General features: G+C 38.8%; 1 protein-coding gene across 1 annotated transcript; it reads left to right on the top strand.

The window, feature by feature from the left end:
- The first annotated feature begins 7,494 nt into the window (after window positions 1-7,494).
- Window positions 7,495-25,991, top strand: LOC117474756 (voltage-dependent calcium channel gamma-1 subunit-like). Its single transcript, XM_034120757.1, has 4 exons — window positions 7,495-8,038; window positions 14,627-14,701; window positions 23,988-24,134; window positions 24,219-25,991. Exons 1-4 carry the CDS (start codon window positions 7,801-7,803, stop codon window positions 24,449-24,451), a joined length of 693 nt encoding a protein of 230 aa, XP_033976648.1. The 5' UTR covers window positions 7,495-7,800; the 3' UTR covers window positions 24,452-25,991.
- Window positions 25,992-26,561: the final 570 nt, after the last annotated feature.

Raw genomic sequence — 26,561 nt, 5'->3', positions numbered from 1 at the left:
TCAGTTAAAGCTTAAAAGAATACAAATATTTTTCTTATCTAAACGTTTGACCTCTTTCTTTTACAATTTTGGAATCGAAACGGGGAATCGATAAGAACCGGAATCGATAAGCAGAACCGGAATCGGAATCGATACATTTCAAACGATACCCATCCCTAGTGTTGTGTGACATGAAGTTCAGAGAGGTCCCAGGAGTGACATGGTTGGACACATGAGAATGCTGAGGCCAAATATCTTGGACAGCTAACCAAGGACCTCTGACCAGAATGATTAAACAACTTGTCACGGGTCATTAACAAGTCAGTCAGTCAGTCAGGACTCTTTACATTCAAACACTTGACTGAAATTACCTGATTTAATGGGCCAATCAAAGGACTTGATCCAATAGGCCAATCTTCTGCGAGACAGCACACCAGCGCTGTATAATTTTCCTAACTGCTCTGGGGTAAAGACAGACAGACGAGATTAAAAAGTATCTCGATGCATAAACTTGCTTGAGGCAAATTGCAAAAATCAAAGTAAAATTGGTCAAGTATTTTAGCCAATGACGCGGGCTGATGGGCTGCTATGCTCTGCTACGAGACTTCATGGCAGACTGTCAGGCAACCACAGGGTGTAAAGGGAAAACAGCATCAGCCAACTTAATGCTTGATTGAACTAACAGGCTCACAAATGTTCATCCAGACTTAAAACACTAATTTTCTCCAATAAAGAGCTGGAGGAGTGGGTTTGTACGTGTGTGAAGATTTAGAAGAAACAGTTAAGTGACTGATTCTTCATACAATACACACTTGACCGGGTTCCATGTCAAAGTTGCAGTTAGTAATAATTTGTTTAATTTGGTTGTTGAATTAGTGTCATGGCGGTTACCATATTTAAACTCATATAGTGCCATGAGAGGGCTTGTAGTCCCAGCTTTAGTGGTTATTTATGTCATTGATGTGCAGAATGTACACTTAGAATAGACTTATATTTCATCCTGGTGTGTGTGATGTATCTTTGTTATGCAAATCGGGTTTGATGATCTTGTTTCCCATTCCAGCCTTAATTTGATCTTTTCTTCGTCACCCCTCTCCTCTGTCCATCCCCCAGGCTGTTAAGCCCTGTGAATTTGGATGCCATGGACCCTCACTGATATTTTCAGCCACAATAAAGCTGCGCCCACATTCATGTCCCGCTGCACACCAGTGAGATTTATCCTCCAGTAATTGAGAGGGAAATGGCAGGGTCACCTCTCCCTGCAGTCACAGGACTGTAGCCAGCTTGTTAGCCTCGGTACCTCGCTGTGCAGGAGGAGAAAAATAAGGCTTCAGGTCTCAACTCAGGTTCTGCCTTTGTAACTTGATTTGCTATGACCAATGGTTTCACATTGGGTCACACTTCAGCTATGTTTATACTAAACCTGATACACCCAATGCCATAACAAATCATTTGCTGCCAGTAAATATTTAAAAAGCAATTCAACAGCTGTAATTTTTTGTGTCACTGTTCAACAATATAGTTACACTCATTCCTTGACAATTTTTCAATGTATAAAGAAATTGGAAATACATTTCGTTTCAAGAGAAGAGAGAATGACAGCACACTGTTGTTTACTTGCAACTGAAATGTATAGTTTACACTAGATTAGATGTTCTTCCATTGAACAATGACTTAACCAACTGACTTTATTTTAAGGCTTTTAAAATGTAACATATATTATCTTTTTAAACTTTCAGAAGACTGACGGACTAGTATTATATCGGACTGTTAAGTACTGTCACAAGTGTTGAGAGCAACACCATTGATGATTTTATATGAGGCAATCACACTCTTATCAGCAGTACATGTTAGTTTAATATTATATGATTTTCATACTGTTTCCTATCACATGTATGGAGAGGATACAGGGTGAGTGTGGAAGCCAGATGCCATTTCCTTCTGAGGGATCCCTCTCCACAGGGGTTCTCTCTCTTCCCAAGTTCACTTTGAAAATGTAAAGTAGCTGAGACTCCTCCCAGCAGTGGGATTGATTCCTTGCTCCCTGTTGATATATCAGTGCCACACTGTTGATCCAGGAACCCCAGGCATCCATTAACATGACATCTTCCACGGTGCTAAGACTGGATATAGCCAGCAGCAGTCGGAGCTTAACCCTTTTCATCTGCTATCACACATGAAACACAACAGACCGTCGTGGTGTAGTGTCATATAACTAATGATTTTGCAATGTCTCCAAAAATACAGCTTTTCTGATAAGAGAACATCCATAACTGTAAACCTGTGGCTGTAACCTAGGTAACCGTTTAAACACGCTATACAGGAGAAGGGAATAACTCCTCAGCTCATGAAAGACATTGTTTTTGTCTTTATGAATCATAGACAAAGTTAAAAAAATACAAATGGCAAATGCAGGTGTAGATAACATTTAACGTTTTAAAGGCCCTTTCATTACAAAGTGTGTATTTTAAATAATTTGACACCATTTCCTTTTTAATTTCAAGTGAGAATAATGACGAAAAAAGTTTTCAATTCAATAATTATAATTAAAGTCATTAATGTGAGAATTTTGCAAAAAATGTTGCATTCTTTAAAGTTTTTCATTGTTTTTCATTGTTCATTATATTATATATTAAATCATTTATTCTAAGTCATACTTGTATGATGTATAATATATGGTACCTACAAGCCTGTAAATACAAAGTGTCTTTAAATATGTCCATGAGAAGTTTTGCAATGTTAATTTTGCTTATAAATTACTGAAATAAAAAAACTATTCAATGGAAATTCAAAATCTGTTTGATCTTCTTCAAAGCATAAAGAGTGCTCTATTTGATTATGAAATATGTGATTACTGTCCAACATGATCCACCAAAAAAAGCCCTTAAAACTTCAGGACTTTTTAAAACGCTGATTGATAACTGTTCAAGCAAGTCATGTTTCTTCATATTGCCCATAGAGCTGCAGAGACCAATGAACTAATCAATTACTTACCAATTATAAAAGTGATCAGCACCTACTTTGATAAACCATTCATTGGTTTGTGTAATTTTTAAAGAAAAGTTAGATTCCAGCTTCTTGAATGTTAATATGTATTGATCTCTTTACTCGTGTGTGACAGTTATCTATATGAATTTGAGTTGTAGAAACATTGATCGACATTTTCACCATTTTCTGACAGAAAGAAATAATGAAAAATGAAAATAATCACAAGTTGCAGCCCTAACTGCAGAGAATCACACACACAACAGCTTAATGGACTTCACAGACTTACCACAGCTATGGTTTTAACTCAGCAATAGGTCTCCTAGAAAACAACATGTCTAGTCTGACAACATGGGATGAAATACAAAGGGGGAAATGGAAACTTCAGGCCAGACTTCAGGAACCTGAAAGCCAAACAGAGGAAGTGGATGGTTACCATTCCAGTGTCATTGTCTCAGTGAGCATAATTCATGTTTTCAACTAAATGCAATCAGGATTATACCAATACATGTATCATCATTAGAAAGACTACAAATACACACATGTTAAACAAGCTCATGCACACCAAACTTTTTTTAAACTCCTTTTGATAAATGAGATTGTCACACACCAAAAGCCTTTGTTGTGGGTAAACAATATTTGTTTTGCCTAGTATCAGGCAGAGGCTCATCATTTTACATCTTCCTATCAGCCGAGGAAAACAAAATACCTTAAAGATGTGCAAATCCTGCATCAAAGAAACGTAATCATTTCAGGAACCACAATGTGCTTTCTTTTTAAAGAACATTAAAAAAAAAACGCTTACATTAAAATTGTCAACTTCAGTAAGTAAGTGTGATTAGAGATAAACTTGACAATATTCAAATGGCCTTGTTGGAAAGTAAGCTTTCATTATAATTATGCAAAAGCTGAATAATGAACTTCTTCTGTTTGCAGTCGTTCATCAGTGCAACGTTCAGAAATAAGATCTTTACATAAACGTGATCACAGATTATCGCCAGGTGACTTAAACACACATTAACGTTTTCCAGAAGTAATTAATGACTCTTTGGAGTGTTACATTGGTGCGTTAGAGAAGCAGTCCTTCTAAGCCACAATCAATGTAGGCTTGTGTCCTGTGTGATTACAATCAATAGAGTTTGTTCCCACACCATTAGCCCCCAGTAAGAGCTTATTTCCCGTGGAAGATTTCTGGTGTTTGAAGAGTAAAAGCATCCCTGAGGATTCAGACTTAAAATAACAGCTCCAGTGTGGCTGCCCTAATGCAACAACGGTCAGAGGTTGAAGAAGTACCTTTCTCTGAGGTCAGAGGTCATGGCTCCTAAGTCATTATGTATGTGTTATCACTCAGAATGATAGTGAGTTGGGTGGAGAAAGGAGTTGATTGAGGGTTCAGTGTAAACGTTTATCTGGCAAGCATTGGTCAAACACGTACTCAAAAGACTTAAAGAAGTAGTAATACCACAGAGTAGAAATACACTGCTATTAAGTCAAATGATAAAAGCATTAGCATCAAAATGTACTTACAAAGTGCAAGTACTCATTGTGATTTGTATGACTTTGTTTGGCATACTGTAAAATTGCTTCTCAATGACATATACGATGCATTTTTAAGACGTATTTTTAATGACTTTAAAGGAATGTTATGACAAACTGTATTGTGACGGTTGTTTTTGTTTGACTGCAGAGTAATGTCTTAATCAATCCATCACTTATATAAATGTATGAAGAATAGAATAGTATATATCTTCTTATTACTTTACATGTCTTGGTCATATTTCTCTCACAAGTATTTGGTACTGGCAATGTGTTGATGATCTGTGTCAGCTGATTGGTATTACTGGCAGTTTCCTGGATGCAGTTTTTAAAAACCAGGAATACACTTGCAATAAACCAGTCTTAAAAACATTTATGAGGCATGTCCCCATCACCAAAATAGATTGGCATGTTGGTAGTAAAAAGCCAAGGTGATGGCATCACACAGTGGTGTCCTATATGACAACAGTAGTTCAAAGGAGGTAAGGGGTCATTCTAGCCTACACTAGTTCACATAGGGTGAGAGCCATTACACAACTTTAGCTTCATAAATCCCTGAACAAAATTAAAAATCTGAGTGGCAATTCAGAGATCTGCAGATTCAGTAATGTACGATCCTGTTTGCTGTGAGGTAACAGTGCTAACCAGTGCACTACCCTCCACAAGTCATACTTCAGTTGTTTTTAACAATAGTATTATTGCATTATAAAGATATGTGCAATTTGTCCATTTCATTCCACCTACAGTCATCTTGCAGAAAGACAAGAAAGTACTTCACTGATTAACCATCAGCATTAAGACAACATATGGCCTTATCTTAATAGTTTGGGATATAGCTTATTAAGGTATTCTAATTATAAACAAGTTGATTCGAATCATGTGTGATGGTATTTTACTTCTTGGCTAAATTGGTCCTTCATTAAATCAGTTTAAATCACGTGATTAATCTAGCAAGTTTTGAACATTACCTCTTTAATCCTAATTAGGTGTTGTTATCTAAACTACCTATTTTAAAGTGAAAGAAGAGTACAATTGTGACTGAAATGATTAACCAAAAAATAATCTTTTTGATTGATTTATTCAAAGAGGAAATACTTTCTGGGACACTCGTGGGTCGGTGATGTTGATCAAAGGATTATCCCTCAGCAAATGACTACGCTCATACAGATCGTAGCTTGTGTCTGTAGGTATTCAGTGATTTCTACAGTACTATTTTGTTGCCGTCACAACTTTTTTACTTTCACTGTTGCCTGTTCTCACACTCATGAGGAAGTGGGTCAGAAATTCAAAGTGGGCCAAGGCTTAGAAAAGATAAACAGGGATACTAACCCTTATTTACTGTGGGGGAGATTTCAAAGGCATAACCACATTCTTTAAGTGTTTTCTTGAAATCCAAAGTATTTTTTCTTGTAATAATAATGATTTGCACAAATATTTTCTTCTTCTTTTACAACAACAGCAGGTCATTTCTTGGTGAATTTTGTTGGGTTATTTTTCATTCAACTAGCCGCACTTTTGATGGGATGATGTAACTCTTAGACATGAGCTCTTACAGTGCAGTGGTTAAAGAAATGAATACATCTCTGGTTAGCACAATAATCAAAGGATAAGGGATTGTTTTCCAACTCACAATTTTTCCCAAACTGTGAACATTGTGCTCTGTTACAGTATACAGCAGACATTAATGTGTCATAGTAGGATAGCACAGGTAATACTAATAACACTAAGCATGCTCCAGTTTTCCAAATAAGATTAAATCAGCATGCACAATACTAGGAACCTGAAATCATAGCGGCTAAATGGCATTCAGTTAGCAGTCATTTAATTGTTTACATTAATAACTGTTGAAGTTTGTATCTGCTGTGTTAAAAACAGCAGAAGCAGAATGGAGCCGGTTCAAGAATTTCAAATGGGCAATGCATCATTCAAGAGAAGTAGACAAGGTAGGCAGGCAACTCAAAAGATTAGCAACACATATATGTTTGTGGGAATGTTTGTGGGAATCACATTGGTTGCCAGGCTGTATACTTACATTATACTTGCAGAATTTAGTTTTATTAGCCATTTCTTCATATCATGGAGTAACAGTGAACTCAAATAAATTCAATGTATTAAGTCCCACCACATGATTGTCTGTAACTTAAATGATATTTGTAGCCTCATTTGCAGGTAAATATTTTATTGGCACAACGCGTAAATGTTTCATTCTTTGACATTGTTGGCCTTTGTTAGCCTTTGAGATTGTTGTGACTTATCCACTTATATTCACGAGTACAATCACATAAACTGTGTGTTTTGCTGTAAAACAGATCACTTTTAAACAGAAAGACAGCAGTCAGGAGGTGTTCTTAATAATTTCACCTTTAAAAATGTTTTTGAGATGTTCACACAAGTGAGGAGAAACAGTGAATAAACAATTTACCTTGGTACTGTAGAGATGACACATTGAATGCCTCAATAGAGGAGCATTTTGTTTTTGGACAATAAGTCATAGTTTTAACAGAAATTACTAAAAATGTACCATCAAGGCAACTTTACTATTGTCTGACAGCTGGAGCCTTGCTGCTGCTCTCTATAAACACATCCGCTATCTCCTTATAAATTGTTTACAAAGCCAAATCCACACCGAGGCGAAGCCGTAGCGAGGCACAGAGTGAATACACAGCCACTCTTGATAAGTGGCCACAAAAAAAAATGGAAAGTATTTTCACGATGCTGAAACATTCATTTTGAAAGTTGCCTGTTCATTTGGATAAGTTAAACTGTTTAGGTGGGTTCACTTATTATCACACGTTTCACATCTCTACCCACTGGCACTGTAACCAGATAAGCAGACAGTCTGACAACTTGACTCACCGGTCACAATTATAGCATCAAAACGCCCACCAACACATGCAGCACCCCAAAGCCCACTGCCTCCCATGGCCAACAGTTGATTTGCTCATCAACTTTCTTGATCTACCTCAACAGCTGTGAGTCTAAACTTGCAGCCCCACAGTTGTACAGCGACTCATAGTCAGTAGGAGAAGGGGACTTGAATCTAGGACAGAGCAGTCTGGCCCATTTCCCGTCGAACCAGAGGCAGAGATCTGCGACAGGGGGAGAGAAGACACTAGTCTTAGGCGGAGAGAGAAAAAGGAGAAGAGACTTTGTGGGAAGCTTGCTGCAGTCACTGAGGAAAGAAGCCCCTGGGACACAGACCAGTGTGTTCACATTGCAGAACAGTCATTTTTATCGATTTTCTTTGTATCTTATCAGGGGAAGAATATTCACTGAGCAGAAATCTCATCATCTGGAAACATGCAGAAGCGCACAAAGATAAAGATTGCCATTTTCGTGCTGATAGTGGGTATGGCTTGCATGTTCACTGCGGTGGTAACGGACCACTGGGCAGTGCTCAGCCCACGGGTGGAGAGAGTCAATGAGACCTGCGAGGCGGCCCACTTTGGCCTGTGGAAGCTGTGCAAGAAGTACATCTATATCAGCGAAGAGAACTTTGTACAGGGGCATGGCTGTGGACCCATCAGCCTGCCTGGAGGTAAGAGAACACAACTGAGCAAAACCTTCCTGTAACTGGCATATAAAATGAAATGACTGTTGGAATATAATTTGTATGTGACTGTGAGGCGCCTCGGTGCAATCCGGCCCACCGCTCTGGGGTTTGGGCTTCTAAGAATAGAGGGCCTGATGCCAGATCACTTGACATGTCATATGACATGTTTAACTGCTATACATTTCCTTGTGAAACAGAAAAAAGGTCCTATTTTGGGTTACATGCATGCAGTCTCCATGATGTAATCAACTTTTTTTTTTAAACAGCTGGCAGGATTTTACATACATACTGACAGGATTTCATTAGATTATTCATGTTGTCAGTCATCAGTGGTGTAGAAGTACCCCAGTGTAATGCATGCATGAGTCTCTGAATTTATGTTATGAATATATATCATAAGGGGTTTTCTATCTGCCACTGGGCCTCAGTCAGCTGGGTGATGGGGGACTGACCCTCCTTTGAACAAACTAGTCATTCAGGGTAAACAACAGGATGCTTTCACTATCAGTCGCTGACTTAACCAGATCACAGTAGATATTTGGCATCTACAGAACATGAGCCATGGAGTCCCAGGAGGCTCTCACTGAGCAAACACCAAACACCACAACAGCTGAGTTCACAGTTTACTGGTTGGTGTCTGCTGTCTGTTTAAAGAGGTATTCATCAGTTTAAAAAAAGCATTGACCATTGATGATCTATAACACAGGTGCCTGTATGCACTCTATAGACGTTTCTCAGGGAATTCACTGTCATTGATGGAAAGTAACTAAGAACATAATGTACTTAAATGCAATTTAGGGTACTTGGACTTAATTAAGTATTCCATTTGGTGAAATTTGATTTTATAGGCCCCATTTAGTGAATGCACAACACAGCAGGTCAGCTGAGAAAATATGTAAAATATTTATTTCTGTGTAGCGCTAAATCCCATATAGTTTAACAAATACGAAGAATTACTTTTCCAACACATCATAAATATTGACTTTGCTGTAAAGTCAGTGTCTCCGGTCATTTATTATATCACTTTATTTCTAACTCCTCTTAATCTTCTCCACCCAACTTCTCCTAACTTGGAATACAATAATGAAATGGATTTAGTGGTATTGATACCTGAATTCATGTAAACAAACCTAATGTGGTCAGATTTTATGTATCCAAGTAAAACACATTTTTGCTATGAATCTCTCAAATGAAACTTTCTATGATTCCAAATGTTCTTACAGCTGTTAGAATAAAATACAGACTGCATCTGAATAAAAAGGATGTTAACAGTGTTGAGCAGTTGCTGTCCAACAGTTACTTCCTTCTCAATAACATGGTGTTAGTCACTCATCTGAGGAAACACTATCTAACTCTTGATTGTTATCTGACCCTGCATGTTGCTTTATGTAAATTCGCCTGGACTTCCCCACCAAATTTGTCCAACACACAAAGCTAAACGAATCGCCCAAAATATCTCCCAACTCATGGCGGCTCCTAAACCTTTGGGAATCCCAGACACTGTCTGAACTGCAGGGCCATTCTCGGAGCAGCTGAAATGTGAGGGTGTTACATTGGTGCAGACACGGCAGGCATGTGCTGAATATGCTAAATCAGCTCTGCCCACAGGCATGCAGGGAATTCCTCAGGCTGTAAAGATATAACAAATGTTTCATGAGATTTTCATCTGCACATACACATATACCGACAATGGTATATATACATTTTTGGAAGGTGAGATTATTATATTATATTTAGGGCTGTCAAGTTAACGCGTTAATAACGCGTTAACGCAAAAAAAAATTAACGCCACTAATTATTTTAACGCGATTAACGCATGTGTATTTTTTGTCCTCGGCCGCCGTAGTTTCAGAGCGCATCGAGTTTAAAATACCATCGACAAGCTGATGCTGACAGCCCCGCTCCTACCGCCCGCTTGTGGCAGACCACACTTCCACGCTCACCGGCAGGCCCGGACTGGCCATCGGGAGGACCGGGAGGGAGTGTGTATGTGTGGTGCGACTCGCGCGAGCGAGGCACACCTTACGTGTTGTTGTTGTTAGCATCTGGTGCTAGCTAGCTGCGCTAACGGATATAAGGAGCTGTTTCAATGACATTTCGCCGACAACTGCGCCGAGCACTTGACTTTATGCAGGTGGCCAGACAGTGGGACATTGTACGAAAAGTCAGCACACTCAGCACGGATAGTGCGCGCAACATGATTGCAGCGTCCAGGCAGCTCCCGTTGGAGCATATATGCCTTGAGCTGCACATAGCTCCAACGATCACACACACACACACACACACACACACACACACACACACACACACACACACACACACACACACACACACACACACACACACACACACACAGTATTATTGTATGAGAGAGGTTCCAGGTTGAATTGAAGCGAATATTTGTAATGTTCAGAGGTTGTTGTGTTTAATATTCATGAGAATATTTGTCATTGTTCAAATGATAATAAACAAACATATAAAGCATATTTGTCCACTCATATGTTGATAAGAGTATTAAAAACTTGAAAGATATCCCTCTAAGGTACATTTAGAACAGATAAAAAATGTGCGATTAATTTGCGATTAATCGCGATTAACTATGGACAATCATGCGATTAATCGCGATTAAATATTTTAATCGACTGACAGCCCTAATTATATTATATTTTATGCATTGCAAAGACACTACTTGTTCCTAAGTAACGACTATTGGCTTTTATGGTTTCAACATTACATGTGATTGGTAATGGCCACCTTGTTAGTCTTTAACTAAATCCATCCATCTCCAGGGGTTTCTCCCGGCCCAATAGCTGTATTTGGACAGGAACATTATTGTTTATCACGTCCTCAGAGGTGGTGTCATTTCCTGATACAAAGCAGAACTTGAAAAGTATGTGAGGAGGTCCCTCTCGCTGTGAGACACTCATCTGGAAAATATGTGCTGAGTTGTTGCTTAGGTCTACTGCTGACAAAATGCAGATGGTGAGATAACTAACATTATGTGTCAGCTCAAAGAAAGAAAGTCCCATGTGAGCCAAATTAACCTGAGGGCTAGTCAGAGTTGTATTTCTTTTCATATTGTGATCATTTTTAATACTGGTGTTCTGAACTGCTGTTGGCTGTAAAAAGGCAACAATAAAGGTGTTACAAAGCACCTCCTGGCCAAGGCATACAGTACAAAGAAGAGCAATTACTTTAATGTCATCGAAATTTCAGGGAACAGAAAGGGTGTGTTTTTTTTAAATAATCGTGTGAAAACTGCTCAGCAAGCAGTTGTTTTGGTGATATATATAGACCACGTAAATACTCAGCTGTCTTGGGTGGAGGATGTGAGGGTCAAGTGTTCGCGCCAAGTGCACCCGGAGTGACGGGGCCGCATGGAAGAGTCAGGCATAGCTCTGAGGCCCGCTGTCACACCAACCTGTTCCTAAGAGACCTTCCTGAAGCCTTATGACTCCGTGCAGCTCACACAGTCACTCAAATGACTTTACACTGTCGGGGGATGGGATGCATGGCCCAAAAAGCAAGTGGTACCACTGGTATTTCGCTTTTACAGCCACTCAAATTACCTACCAACCCAGGGATGGTTCGTATAAGGGGATGGGAATTGCCAGTGAAGTCTTTAACACTTATATAGATAGACATATTTCCAAATGCTTCTGTGGGTTTATAGCTGCATCAAAGCTCCAGTTTACATACTTGGAATGTGCTCAAATGCAAAGAGTCCAACAGGCACAAGAAGTAAACATGTATTGAGTTTTGAATGTAATATACTTGAATTATATTTTGGCCACATACACTGTCAGTATTTTCTAGGCAGCTTTGCACACTTGCTCTTATTATTTTATGGAATTGTTTGTGTTTTAACGTAATTGTGTAGTCTTTTATGGGTGTGTGTTTTTATGTTGTGTTTTGAACTTTATCCTTTTCAATCATAATATGACAATGAATTTGAATCATTTTGAATAAAAACGTTTATTAATATAATAAATAATAATAAAATTAAAATATTATTAATATGAAGACTTTTTTTTGTTGAATATATAAATATTATCGTGAATGTGGATAAATACTGTATTTTAACAATACGGTATTCTGTTTTTCACATTTGTTATTTTTTTTTTATTTATTTTTTTTTTAATCTGTTCGAAATAAAGATTGAAATGAAATAAAAATGAAAATTTTGAATAAAAACGTTCAGGCTAGGGAGCAAAATCAACACATTTTGCTCGCATATGAATGATACTTGTGTTGACACAATAACGTAATAAAAAGTTATTTCCAATTTGCTGGTAGACCTAAGTAGGAGGAGGATAGCGTGGCAAAACAAAAAGCCAAGCTCAGAGGTCTGGGCCAGTCTTAGTCCATAAACAAAATGATTAGACTATAAAAGCTATAAAAAGTGGGATCAGAAGGGCTGTCAATCCAATGTCGTCTGCTGATCTGTGGAAAGATGACTGATATCCCCATCAGGAACAAGAGAGGCTTGACAGAGCTTGTCAACAGCGCATAGCAGATCAAGGACTAGCAACAAGTGGTGCAGTAGTGTGTGTGTGTGTGTGTGTGTGTGTGTGTGTGTGTGTGTGTGTGTGTGTGTGTGTGTGTGTGTGTGTGTGTGTGTGTGTGTGTGTGTGTGTGTGTGTGTGTGTGTGTGTGTGTGTGTGTGTGTCTGTGTGTGTGTGTGTGTGTGTGTGTGTGTGTGTGTATTTTGGTATTTGCCTGTAGCGGCAATGCTTCTACATGAATACAGATTGCTATATGACCATCAGCTTGTACACATATTTTTCATTGCACTGTAAAGATTGGTACATAAAAGGTGTAATTAGGCAACACACATTCAGTCACATGTGGGAAAAAAGCTGCTTTAGATAGATAATGAGCTCAAAGTTACCACTCCAAGATTTTATAACTGCTGGTATTATACTTTGCTGCGCCTTAAAAATAAAAATAATCCTCCACACATGAGACTATGTTTCCTACCATTGATATAGTTGTCATAGCAAAGAAGAACGAGGGCTGGATTTGCATTCACTTAAAAACATGGATATTCACAGTTTTGGTTAATGAGTGAAGTTCAAAGATATTTTTCAGCCTCCCTTTTGAATGAAAGCTCAGATGTACAACTTGTTGACAAGTCTCTCCCACACCCTTTCTATCTATTTTCTACACTGGAGCTTGTTGCTAAGTAACACACTCAGTTTTTTCATGGCCAGTCCCTGTAGTCATTCATACAAATATATTGTTGTCTGCAAAAATAATGTTGGCACAGCGTCAATTTGTGTAATTTCAAAGGAGGTTTTTGTAAACATTGCGTTGTTGACTTGGCTTGGAAAAATATGATTCAGAAATATTTGTTGTGCCTATTAAAACCAATTACACTGTGCTATTACCTAGAAGAGCCATCTGACATCCCCTTTAGCTTATCTTCATGGTTTACAGGAAAAGGAATACCATACCAGCACGGGTCATCAAGCTCTTACCGTTATCCGATATCATACCGAACTACATATTTCCACATGAAAGCATTTCACTCATGTCCCATGGTGAGGCTGTATGTAGAAGGGGATTAAACTCAGGCATTGGGGGCATGAGACTTCATAGCAAAACTAAGATCAGTGATGTGCACTTTGTGGTGTGAAATAAATGACTGATCTGACATTACATATATGTATTCATACTGTATGTTCTCACTCTCTTTCCACACATGATAATCCAAACCCATGTTATTGTTTTATTGCCAAGACATAATTCCGCTTTCAGAAACATGTTGTTTAAAGTAAGGCCTCAGATTTTAAGTGTGAGCAACTACTTTTAATAATATATATACATGTGTATACCTTATCAAGAAGTATGCCAGATTATATGAATTAATTATGAAGGAGATTTAAAAGGAGGAGTATTGACACAACTAAACCAGCCTGGGATCACATAAAGCGGCCTGCCTTGAGTTGTGCAAATCCCTTAGGTTTAACAACTTGTCTGCCCAGAAATAATTGATTGAAATGTCTGCTGTAACCATTTTTATTCTGAAAGTCAAACCACAGATTGCACGCCAGGGTCTGCATTGCATCACGCAACCATTACAGTGGTAATACTATCCTGGTGGTGTGAACCTGTGAGACCCTTTTTAGAAAAACAATGTAAGATAGATCTGAGTCAGTGAGAAGTGTTTAAAGTATCATATTGATATGATATTTATGGTGAAAATGTATGTGGGGCAAAGCTTGACAATAACGTATCTATCTATCCATCCATATATCTATCTATCTATGCATATATCTATCTATCTATCTATCTATGCATATATCTATCTATCTATCTATCTACTATCTATCTATCTATCTATCTATCTATCAATCTATCTATCTATCTACTGTATCTATCTACTGTATCTATCTATCTATCCATCTATCTATCTAGCAAAGAAAGGAGACATGGCAATTTCAACTTTATATGGTGACAATATGTTAATGGTGTGTTAACTGCTTGTTGTGCTGTCCCCTAGTGGCCAAAAAAAATGAACTAATGTAATTTTAACTTTGAACTAAATCCAATTGTTTTATCTTTTCACAGAGGAAAACTGCACTTACTTCAGACACTTCACTCCCGGGCAGGATGCTGAGATATTTGACTATAAAACACAAAAAGGTAGGTTCCTGTTAAGGGTTCCCATATTGTGGCTATTTTCAACCCATCCTGTCTACACATGAAAAGAGGAGATATTCATTTTGAAACTATGTTCCTTGCTACACTAGGACATCCTAGTCTGTGTGAAGTTAAACATCAAACTGACTGCATCACATATTCCCTACTGACCTTACCTGCTGCTGCTGCTGCTGCTCTGCTTTCTGTGGGTTCAGATCTTCATTCATGTTACACTTCTGACTGCATAACCAACACACTCTCACTCCCTAAGCGTCCAGGAGCGACGCTTGGTCAGGGTCCCGTGGCGTCCAGTTGTGACGCGCCGAGGCTCCTTCAGCTTCATAAACCGACGCAAAGAGCTTTCAACTGATTGCAATGTATTCCCATCGGCGGCGGTATTTGACGCTTAGGGAAGCACGGCATTTGTTTGTGTCGGAGGCTGTTAAAGACAATGTGAGCGTCCATTCCCATTGGATAACGGAGAATTGTACACCCGGAAGTAAGTATTCCCCTTACTGTCGATTGATTTGACAGTGATATCTCCACTACTCATCAACTCAAAAACACCAGATTATCCTTGTTAATTACACAACATTGATAGGTTTTAGTGTGTGTACAATGCTTTTGTCACGTTTTCCCCTTCAATTCTGAGAAACAAGTCGTTTTCTATGAGTTTTGGATGGCCGAAGACATGACATTACCCACAATCCTCTGTAGCAACCATAGACTGTATAACAAAATTAAATAATACATTATTCCGAGTGTGCCTGCTTTTCTCTTTGAAAGTCATCACATAACGGCATTGTAATACACGTTTCAGCTGCATTAAATATGACATATCTGCCGTAGTTAACTCTATGTATAGAGCCCTGATGACAAGACTTCTAGACAAACAGGAACTGCCGCCAAAACTGAAAACTTGACGTGGATCTTAAATATATAAGCAATTAAACAACATCTTACATTTCTTTTCACACAATACGTCTCCTTGCAGTATCAACACTAATTCGGCTGACTTTTATATTTGATCCAATTGGTAGATAGGCTGTATTTACGCCATAACGGTGCACAGCTGATAGAAAGGGACACCTACTGGTTAAAGCACGTTATTGCATTTTATAATTTTATTATTAGATATTAATAGGATCCCTATAAAGTATATTCTTTACTCGTCGTTATTCTCTAATAGTTAATTAAAGACTGTATATAATGACTATTTTGCACATCCCTTTCAAGATTTCAAGATTTTCTAAGGTTTATTGACATATCATATTATACACAACTACGGTGTAGTTATGCAATGAATGAAAAACTTGGGTCGCAGGTTCCTCAACAGTGCATTACAAGACATCTATCAATATGTGTGTATGACATTACATTGTCATATTCTGCACATTTCTTATTCTATCTACATACATCTTATAAGAGTATAATACATATGTATAATATCAGTTAAAATAAGTGCGTAAACATAGTTAACATTGCAGGAAAGCAATATATTAGACGTTAAGTACTTTGTCAGGCTTAATATTTATCTGTAGATACACATTTCACTGTGTGTGCTGTGTGCTCTGCATGTGTGACCATCAAAGAGGGTTTCATCCCTCCATATTCATCTTCTATACCCCCAAAGCTTTTTTCTTATTCAAAAGAAGACCTTAACCTAAAGTATTCTTTAATGTTTAAATAAAGCCGTATTAGTTTGTCTGTTTTGCACATCCTCCTATTAATATCTAATAATAAAATTATAAAATGCAATAACGTGCTTTAACCAGTAGGTGTCCCTTTCTATCAGCTGTGCACCGTTATGGCATAAATACAGCCTATCTACCAATTGGATCAAATATAAAAGTCAGCCGAATTAGTGTTGATACTGCAAGGAGACGTATTGTGTGAAAAGAAATGTAAGATGTTGTTTAATTGCTTATATATTAAGATCCACGTCAAGTTTTCAGTTTTGGCGGCAGTTCCTGTTTGTCTAGAAGTCTTGTCATCAGGGCTCTATACATAGAGTTAACTACGGCAGATATGTCATATTTAATGCAGCTGAAACGTGTATTACAATGCCGTTATGTGATGACTTTCAAAGAGAAAAGCAAGCACACTCGGAATAATGTATTATTTAATTTTGTTATACAGTCTATGGTTGCTACAGAGGATTGTGGGTAATGTCATGTCTTCGGCCATCCAAAACTCATAGAAAACGACTTGTTTCTCAGAATTGAAGGGGAAAACGTGACAAAAGCATTGTACACACACTAAAACCTATCAATGTTGTATAATTAACAAGGATAATCTGGTGTTTTTGAGTTGATGAGTAGTGGAGATATCACTGTCAAATCAATCGACAGTAAGGGGAATACTTACTTCCGGGTGTACAATTCTCCGTTATCCAATGGGAATGGACGCTCACATTGCCTTTAACAGCCTCCGACACAAACGAATGCCGTGCTTCCCTAAGCGCCAAATACCGCCGCCGATGGGAATACATTGCAATCAGTTGAAAGCTCTTTGCGTCGGTTTATGAAGCTGAAGGAGCCTCGGCGCGTCACAACTGGACGCCACGGGAGCCTGACCAAGCGTCGCTCCTGGACGCTTAGGGAGTGAGAGTGTGTTGGCATAACAGTCATAGGTTTCACAGCTGGACTGGCTGTCAATGACAAAACGTCATATAGAACATGAAGAAGTCCTTGGTTAAAGGCAATATACGTTTTCTCTATCAAACTGGCCAAAAGTCAAGACTATAAATAGCAAAACAGAGCCCATATGTGCTGGCACCAGGGGCGGATCTATAGACGAATATTCATGGGGTGGCAAGAGGGTGGCAGGAGATTTTGAGGGGTGGCATCCCCTGGCAGAAGTATATGCTGATTTAATCGCAGTCATATCAATCAATGTTAACTTGGTAAGCCACAATATTAATATTTTAACTCAATAACATTAGATGACATTATTGTGGCACATCAGTAAAGCCTTAAATAGAAATATATAAGGTGGCAGACCAGAATTTAATGAATTGTAACTGAATGAGTTTGTTTCACTCTTAGACCAGCAGGGGCACCAAATCTATGCAGACTGCTGCAATAAGTACATTAATTAACTGTCTCATCGATGTTTGTCTGAATGAATATGATAATATTAACAATCATATTATTCCTATCAGCTGTCAATCACTGTTATGATTCACATATTCATTTATTATTGAATAAACTATATTTTTTGGAGGAGTTAATGATGAACGTTCCTCAAGATGCTTGCTCACCCTCCTTCAAATTTGAAGTAATTATACTATCATATATCAAAATTCAAAAGATTCAAAGGAACAGTTCAGCGCCCCACGACTTTATTGCAAACAGTTACAACCTTGACTTTACATCAGAAAAAACAAACATTAAAGAAGTGACTAACTGCATCAATTAGGGTTAAAAAAACGTGTATTCAGCTAAAACATAATACATCTCTGCAGTTGTTATCCAGTGGAAAGCCCTTACCTACTGGCCTAGTTAAATCAAAGTGGTTACTTTGATTTAACTGGGCAGTGTAGTTTTACACACCGTCTTATTTGACTTTCACAGGACTTAAAACTGTTTTTTGGGGGCAGACCCCCACAAAGAAAAAAAATATATACACACATACAAGGTCATCATCTTAACAGTTTGTTATGCTCATCTGTGAGCAGAGCATCAAGTTGGCATGCCTATAACAGGCTGAATGCGGCTATTACCATTTTGTTCAGCAACACGCCTCACAAACTGATTAAGATCTAAAGCTTTAGTGCGTTTTGATTCAATGGTGAGTACAGCCAAACTTGACAGTCTCTTCTCTGTCATTGTAGACCGCAAATACCTCATTCCTTCCGTCTACTTGGGTCCGAATGCTTCTCGTTTTGCGCCGTCCCGTTCAAATGAAATCGCCGCCAATCATATTTCCACGCTCGTGCCGTGGCCGGGGGAGGGGTTACAAGGCTATCTTGTGCTGCATTCAATTGCACTCGGACATTAGAGATTTTCTCTCATAAATGTCCGATGAGCCACAACTTTTCTTTCAAAACAAAGCGGGGGGAGTTCATTCTAAACTGTTGAGTAAAACGTTTTACACGAACTATGGAGAAATGTCACCAACATTTAAAAAAATATTATTAATAAATTAATTGCCTACATTTAGGGTGGCAACTAGGGTGGCAAGGCATTTTTCTGAGGTGGCAGCTGCCTCCCCGTGCCACCCCGTATAACCGCCACTGTTTGTGTAGCATCTCATGTATTTTTCTGGTGAACTCCCTGTGGTGGATAACAATCTAACTGTATGGCTGTGCCTGTGGTGATGTACATCTACTATGTTCATTCAACCTTATACACCATTATGGTACAGCCAAATGGCTCATTCAAGAGTGAATAACACTACAGGGAACTTAGGTCAGTGCTGCAATCATTCCAGCAAACTTGCAGTGTGTCTCTCAAGGGCTAGGCCATCAGTGTGTGTGTGTGTGTGTGTGTGTGTGTGTGTGTGTGTGTGTGTGTGTGTGTGTGTGTGTGTTTGTTTGCATTAGCATCTCTGAGTTTAGGGTAGGGGGGTGCGTAGAACTATATGCACAAGACTATTCGCATTAACACCCAAATAATTGAGTGTGACAGTGCTCCACATGTTCTTGCCCCCCTAATGCACATTACATGTGAGGGCTGTCATACAATATGCGTTGGCTGGGCCTCAATACAATCAGAGATGTAACAGGGTCACTGGAGAAAGGATGGAAGGAATGGAAGATGGAAGGAATGGAAGATGGAACAAACACACACACACTCACACACAGCTCTGAAATGTTGAATATACTGTACAGTGCACGTCCCTGCACATTGTGAGTGTTTCAAAAAGCATTAGTAGGCTATAGGAATTGTCAAATACAATTCCTAACAAAAACCTCAATGTGAGAGACATTTTTCGAATGAAGAAATATCAAATGCAATGCAGTGCCAGCCAGTGGCGGTTCTACGGGGTGGCACGGGGTGGCAGCTGCCACCTCAGAAAAATGCCTTGCCACCCTAGTTGCCACCCTAAATGTAGGCAATTAATTTATTAATAATATTTTTTTAAATGTTGGTGACATTTCTCCATAGTTCGTGTAAAACGTTTTACTCAACAGTTTAGAATTAACTCCCTGCTTTGTTTTGAAAGAAAAGTTGTGGCTCATCGGACATTTATGAGAGAAAATCTCTAATGTCCGAGTGCAAGTGAATGCAGCACAATATAGTCTTGTAACCCCTCCCCCGGCCACGGCGCGAGCGTGGAACGGCGCAAAACGAGAAGCATTCGGACCAAGAGGCAGAGCCGGGACGCCAATAAGTGCCACAAACTGCAGGTCATCTATTGGCCGATAGGCGATGACTGCAGAAAGGATACATTTCCATAGACCCCATGTTAAAATGCCCAACTTTACAGAAATAAACATGTTTCTACCCCTGGATGCAACAAAAATTATTCGGGATATAGTTAGATTCCACCTTAATGATTATTAATTGTTGAGTGAATTGTTTTATAACGCGACCCTTTTATTTATATTAGGTCTTAACGTTTTTGCATAAATTAGGGCGTGGTCACGTTGATGGACAGGTACGTGCCTCACTGTCAGCTAACAACAACTTGTCCACTCTGCTAGGCTACAACGTTGGCTAGTTGTAGTTACTGTACTTGACCCTTTAGCCGTGTTCGTGGTGATAGTGCCTTTTAGGGAATGTTGTTACAAATACCAGACAATTAAAATGTCGTGCTGTGCGGTTGAATGTACTAACAGAACTTCCAAGAAGTCTAAAATGATAATATTATACATGTTAACCCCATTAGCAGGTGTTTGTGTGCTTGTTAGCTTAGCTTGTTATATAGCTTATTAGCCAGCTAAGGACGTAACCCTTTATACATACATATACAGTTTAGTTTATGATTCAGCCTTGGGTAAGACTTTTATAGTCTATGGCTATGACGCCCATAATGCTAAACGGGAGCAAATGTTAAAAGGGGACCCAATTATCCCAGTGGTGGCCGCCAGAGCTAACGGAGCCGCAGGGGGCTAGCTCCAGCCGGCGTCCCGGAGCTAGCCCCCTGCGGCTCCGTTAGCTCCGGCGGCGGAGTCCAGCGTTATAACTGAAGATCAAGGAATGCAGCGAAATGCGGACTTGGTTCGCCTGCAGCCCGCTGTAGTATTAGCTAAATAAATTATGTTGAACAAGGCTTATTAAGCTGAACATCGCCACAATTGTTCTACTATGTATCGGTACTTCTTTTATTTTATTAACGTGTGACGACAAGCATTAAGAATAACAACAAATAGCTCATTCTCTTGCAGATTGTCTCGTTTGATTATGAATGTAACATTTATATAGTGGAACTACACTGTTTTATCAAAACCAAAGTTCCATGCAGTAACTTGGTCGATTCAACATGTTGAATCGGCCGCGGGAGGCATCGGGAGCTGTGAAAAGGTGCCGTAAAGAGACGACGCTGCGGGACACACCAACCTGAGTAGGGCGCCGCGAATGCCCGACTGCCTCTGACGGCCTCTGACTCCCAAAATCGGGTTGGTGTGTAGCCAGCTTAAGGGCTTCTCTGCAACTCTGCAGAATCCTATGGGTGACGTCACAGACACTACGTCCATACAGTCTATGATTCGGACCCAAGTAGACGGAAGGAATGAGGTATTTGCGGTCTACAATGACAGAGAAGAGACTATCAAGTTTGGCTGTACTCAGCATTGAATCAAAACGCACTAAAGCTTTGGATCTTAATCAGTTTGTGAGGCGTGTTGCTGAACAAAATGGTAATCGCCGCATTCAGCCTGTTATAGGCATGCCAACTTGATGCTCTGCTCACGGATGAGCATAACAAACTGTTAAGATGATGACCTTGTATGTGTGTATATATTTTTTTTCTTTGTGGGGGTCTGCCCCCAAAAAACAGTTTTAAGTCCTGAGAAAGTCAAATAAGACGGTAAGGGCTTTCCACTGGATAACAACTGCAGAGATGTATTATGTTTTAGCTGAATACACATTTTTTTAACCCTAATTGATGCAGTTAGTCACTTCTTTAATGTTTGTTTTTTCTGATGTAAAGTCAAGGTTGTAACTGTTTGCAATAAAGTCGTGGGGCGCTGAACTGTTCCTTTGAATCTTTTGAATTTTGATATATGATAGTATAATTACTTCAAATTTGAAGGAGGGTGAGCAAGCATCTTGAGGAACGTTCATCATTAACTCCTCCAAAAAATATAGTTTATTCAATAATAAATGAATATGTGAATCATAACAGTGATTGACAGCTGATAGGAATAATATTGTTAATATTATCAAATTCATTCAGACAAACATCGATGAGACAGTTAATTAATGTACTTATTGCAGCAGTCTGCATAGATTTGGTACCGCTGCTGGTCTAAGAGTGAAACAAACTCATTCAGTTACAATTCATTAAATTATGTCTGCCACCTTATATATTTCTATTTAAGGCTTTAATGATGTGCCACAATAATGTCACCTAATGTTATTGAGTTAAAATATTAATATTGTGGCTTTCCAAGTTAACATTGATTGATATGACTGCGATTAAATCAGCATATACTTCTGCCAGGGGATGCCACCCCTCAAAATCTCCTGCCACCCTCTTGCCACCCCATGAATATTTGTCTAGATCCGCCCCTGTACACAAAAGAGATGTTGGTATGGATCTGGGCATTAAGAGGTTCTTCAAATGTTTGATAAACTTAAGTTAAGAAGTTAAAATGTCTAAACAAACTGTACCGTTGCATGTTGGAAAACTGTCTTCTCTCTTAGAGCAGACAAAACATGCGCTAATGGCAATTGCTAATTGCAGCACGGCACATTTGTCTTAATCACTAGCTAACACTGTTAGCAAAGACTGACATTTATTGAATGAGTTCTGTTTGGGATGCCAGCTGAATGATGTTCACTTTGTTGTTATTAGGTTGCCCAATCATCAGCCACAGACACTGTAGCCCTTATGAAAGCACATTACATTAGCTAACTTAGCAAAGCAGTGTTAGCTTACGCTGCTTGTAAGTAAGGCGTCTACTTAGGCAGCAGCGAACTGCACAGGCTCTTCCTCGAACTCCAAGACAAAGTTTACAAAAGTTACTTAAAAAATAAAGGTTAAAGTACAAAATTGTATACTTCTCATGTCAACTTGCATTGAAATGGGCGCATATTGTAGATGCTAATGTTGTACTGCAAAATAGTACTTCCAGTAGAATTGCTCCCTGGATTCTTGTATAAAAAGAGAAAAAAAACTATAGGCTACATGAGTTAATACAACCACTGGTATTTTTTGATTTTTACATTGCTCTTGGTGTAGAGAAACTTTGGGATTTCCGACTGGCTGATAAGCTCGACAGACAAGCAGTATCTCAGAGAAGGTAGCGTGTAAGGTGCGGCCCATGCTCCCCTGCCAGCAGAAGATGAAGGCTCTCGCCCCCAAAGGAGTGCCTGTCCCCTGGGCCTGGTTCACAGGCGAACAGGCGGCAGATCAAAGGCCTCACATCATATCCACCCTCTGATCGGGAAAACAAGCCAGATGCAGTTCTTATTACACAAACGCCTGATATCTGTAAACAAATTACATTCATAAAGTATATTTGAATGTTGCTTGTAAAGATGAATGCCTTTAAAGCAAGTTTGGTGGAATATGACATGTTTGTTGCAGTCAAAATATCTGTTCAAAAGCCAAAAAATAACATTGAATTCTACTTACAAGTAATGTATATGAAGCCAAAACCTTATGTGTCTTTTCAGTTAGATACACTGTTGAACTGGGTGCCTTTCCCTTCATAACCATGAATGTGGGAACAGAAATGTAATTAGAATGTAGAAAAGCTCTCTAAAGCAGCAATTGGCAATATCCCACGGGAAATAGTAATGAATAAATGCAATTTTTACTTTTTTTTTGTTACGTTTCTACAAACTGGAAAATCTTAATATGTCAAAAGTAAACACTTGTGGAGAATGAGGGATGAACCATGCATTTGTTGATGATCAGACACATCTAGAATAGGCAAACCGTATTCTGTAATCCTAACCTGATACTAATTAAGAACAACATCAAAAAACACACACATGGAAAATTGTTCCACAAAACAAAACACCACTTTGAAAAGTACATGTGGTGTTTTTGGTTTCATACAATACATTTCTAATGTGGCCATTTGAAATAACATAATTATTGGGGTCTTTTGATTGAAAAAAGGAATGTATTAAAAACACCACATTTACATTCTTTATTTCTTTCTTTCCAGAGTACAACATCTCGGCTGCAGCCATCTCCATCTTCAGTCTAGCCTTCATGATCTTTGGCTCTCTGTGTCTGATGGGATCATGTACCGGCAAAGGCAAAGGAAGAGACTACCTCCTTAAACCTGCTGGCATGTTTTATGCATTTGCAGGTGGGCTCAGGAAAACAACATCACTTCAATTTATCTTGCAGCATTTTTGAGAGCTAACTAATTTAACATTTCCTTCATTACCAGGTCTCTGTTGCTTCATCTCACTGGAGGTGATGCGTCAATCAGTGAAACGCATGATTGAGAGCGAGGAAACAATCTGGATCGAATACTACTACTCCTGGTCATTCGCGTGTGCCTGTACTGGATTTGTCCTCCTCTTTCTCACTGGCTTTGCCCTCCTGCTTCTCTCCATGCCGCAGATGCCTAGGAATCCATGGGAGACTTGCATGGACGCCGAGCAGGACCAAGTGGAGTGATGACGGACAGATGATTACAGGATTTGAGGAGAGTGACTGTGTCTATTGTTTTGAGTACATATTCAAGGATAGGTTCAATTCAAGAACAGGCCATAAAATGGTAACGTCATGATGACAGAAACTGGTTTGGGGTGTGGATGGACCATAGTAATGAAGAGAAATTTACCTCACTACAATTATAAAGCAACTTGAATATGGGGCGTTTTCGGAGTTATGAATGTCCGCCTTGTCATGCATGTCCAACTAGAGCGTAAAATATAGCAATCCACTTTGGTGGGGTTCATGTTGGAGATCACAACTTAAATCTGACATGAAGCCTCAAAACCACCATACTTCTCAAAAAGAGCCAACCTGGTCTAAACGGCACTTTTGCCTTTTACTGCTGGTATATTTAAACAAATATCTTGAAAAGGCAAACAATTAGTAAAGTCACTGTTTTGTAAGATGGTTTTAACATCATTATGCCCTGACTTAGTTAAAAAGTCGTAAATATAATTAGATTCATTGACATTTTAAGAATATAGTTCATACAGTTAAGACCAGACAACTACATATGTAATATGATGTAGTGCACTTTGTATGATATTTTGTAGATATCTAATGTTCATCTGTTGATTTTTCAATGGGATCGCTCAAGGAATCAATGACTTACTAGAAGTATCAACAAAATGTGTTAGGTTGAGATGTATGTTTCCAAACGTTACAATTTTATATTTCTAAGATTTGAAAATTAAAGAAAGTCCCATTAAAATAAGAACTTTGTGAATAAACGACTGATTTCAGGCGAGGCAGATGCACAGAGCAGGTTTGTGTGTGTGGTAGGCTGAATGCTAAACACCCACACACTCCGTGTTGGACAAGCTTCAGCTCTAGCAGGTGCACATATAATGCCTTTTACTTTTTTTGTTGACAGCTTACAAACCAAACTGATACAAAAAATGCTCTGTTCTGTACATGCGTCATCATGACCCAATTGAAACACATTGGTATTTGCATCGGTTCAACAACCTTTTCTCTGTGTGAAAGAAGTGTATGGAGATCATAAAATCTGACACAGGCTCATGCTCTGTATTTGTGCTGTGAGTCAGTTTTGTTTCAGAATGGATTTTCACTAGCCAGCCAATTCAAAACACAAATGTACAAACTTTTTACAAAGCAAGCAAACATTTTTTTTCATCGACATTACCTACTGTATAACATAGCTGCTGCCCTGCATATAAAGGAGAGCAGTTTATTTATGTGAAAAGCCTGCAGCTATTGGTGAGAGCAATGTCATAGGCTTGTTTAGTGCAAGTCTATTTAATTAGTTAGTTGTATTTATTTTGACTGAGTTGTAAGATTCATTTCACAGAATGGAAAAGTGAAATAAATAACAAAAAAATAGAATACCTATTGTAATGGTAATTGTTGAAATTAATTTCTATGTTTTTTCTGAATATTGAATGTTTTTGAATGCAGCATATTCTGTGTGTGTTTCTTATGGGCTATTTCTTTGTAACCAAAAATAAATCTTAATTAGCTTTGGAAACTTTGTTTCTGAAATCCCTTTTTTTTGTTTCCTTTGCTTTCATGTACCAAACAATGGGGTGAGATTGTTGATGCCAAGTGTGTGTGTTGTTTCGGCTGTACAGAGACTACATTTGTCCGACATGATGCACCTGGCTGGTGATGATCAGCATCACATTTCTTCTCTCACTCCGTCACTGTCTTGCAAATGTTCTTTTTATTGGTTCCTTTTAAACGACTACACATTCATACAGCTACGTGAAAACACTGCACACTATTTCATACATTTAGTTAAATGTGGTTCTGTCATCAATGTGATCTCCCTAGAACAACTGTCAGTAAACTTCCCTTCATTAGTCATGGGGCCAGGTCGAGACAAAAAGGAGAGCAGCTGCTGACACTAACTTGTAACTATGTAGATGGTTTTAAGTGTTAAATCCAGAGTATATCCACACAGGAACATTAAGTGGCTCTGCAGAGGAAACACATTCTTGTCTTTCTTTCTTTCTGCAAGGGCTGATATCCAAGCCTTTAGTCCTAAAGGCAACAACAGATGCACCTTCAAACTATGGCAAACCCCCGAATAATTCCTGTATTCTATATC

This window comes from Trematomus bernacchii, unplaced genomic scaffold, assembly GCF_902827165.1.
Source record: "Trematomus bernacchii unplaced genomic scaffold, fTreBer1.1, whole genome shotgun sequence".
In the NCBI taxonomy this organism is placed as follows: Eukaryota; Metazoa; Chordata; class Actinopteri; order Perciformes; family Nototheniidae; genus Trematomus; species Trematomus bernacchii.
Note: the sequence above shows the minus strand (reverse complement) of the source record. Positions and strands in the feature narration are given on the sequence as shown.

Coding starts and splice junctions, on each gene's coding strand:
- LOC117474756 (XM_034120757.1), top strand. CDS start 7,801: ATGCAGAAGCGCACAAAGATAAAGATTGCCATTTTCGTGCTGATAGTG. Junction 8,039..14,626: donor ACCCATCAGCCTGCCTGGAG/GTAAGAGAACAC, acceptor ATCTTTTCACAG/AGGAAAACTGCACTTACTTC. Junction 24,135..24,218: donor CATGTTTTATGCATTTGCAG/GTGGGCTCAGGA, acceptor CTTCATTACCAG/GTCTCTGTTGCTTCATCTCA.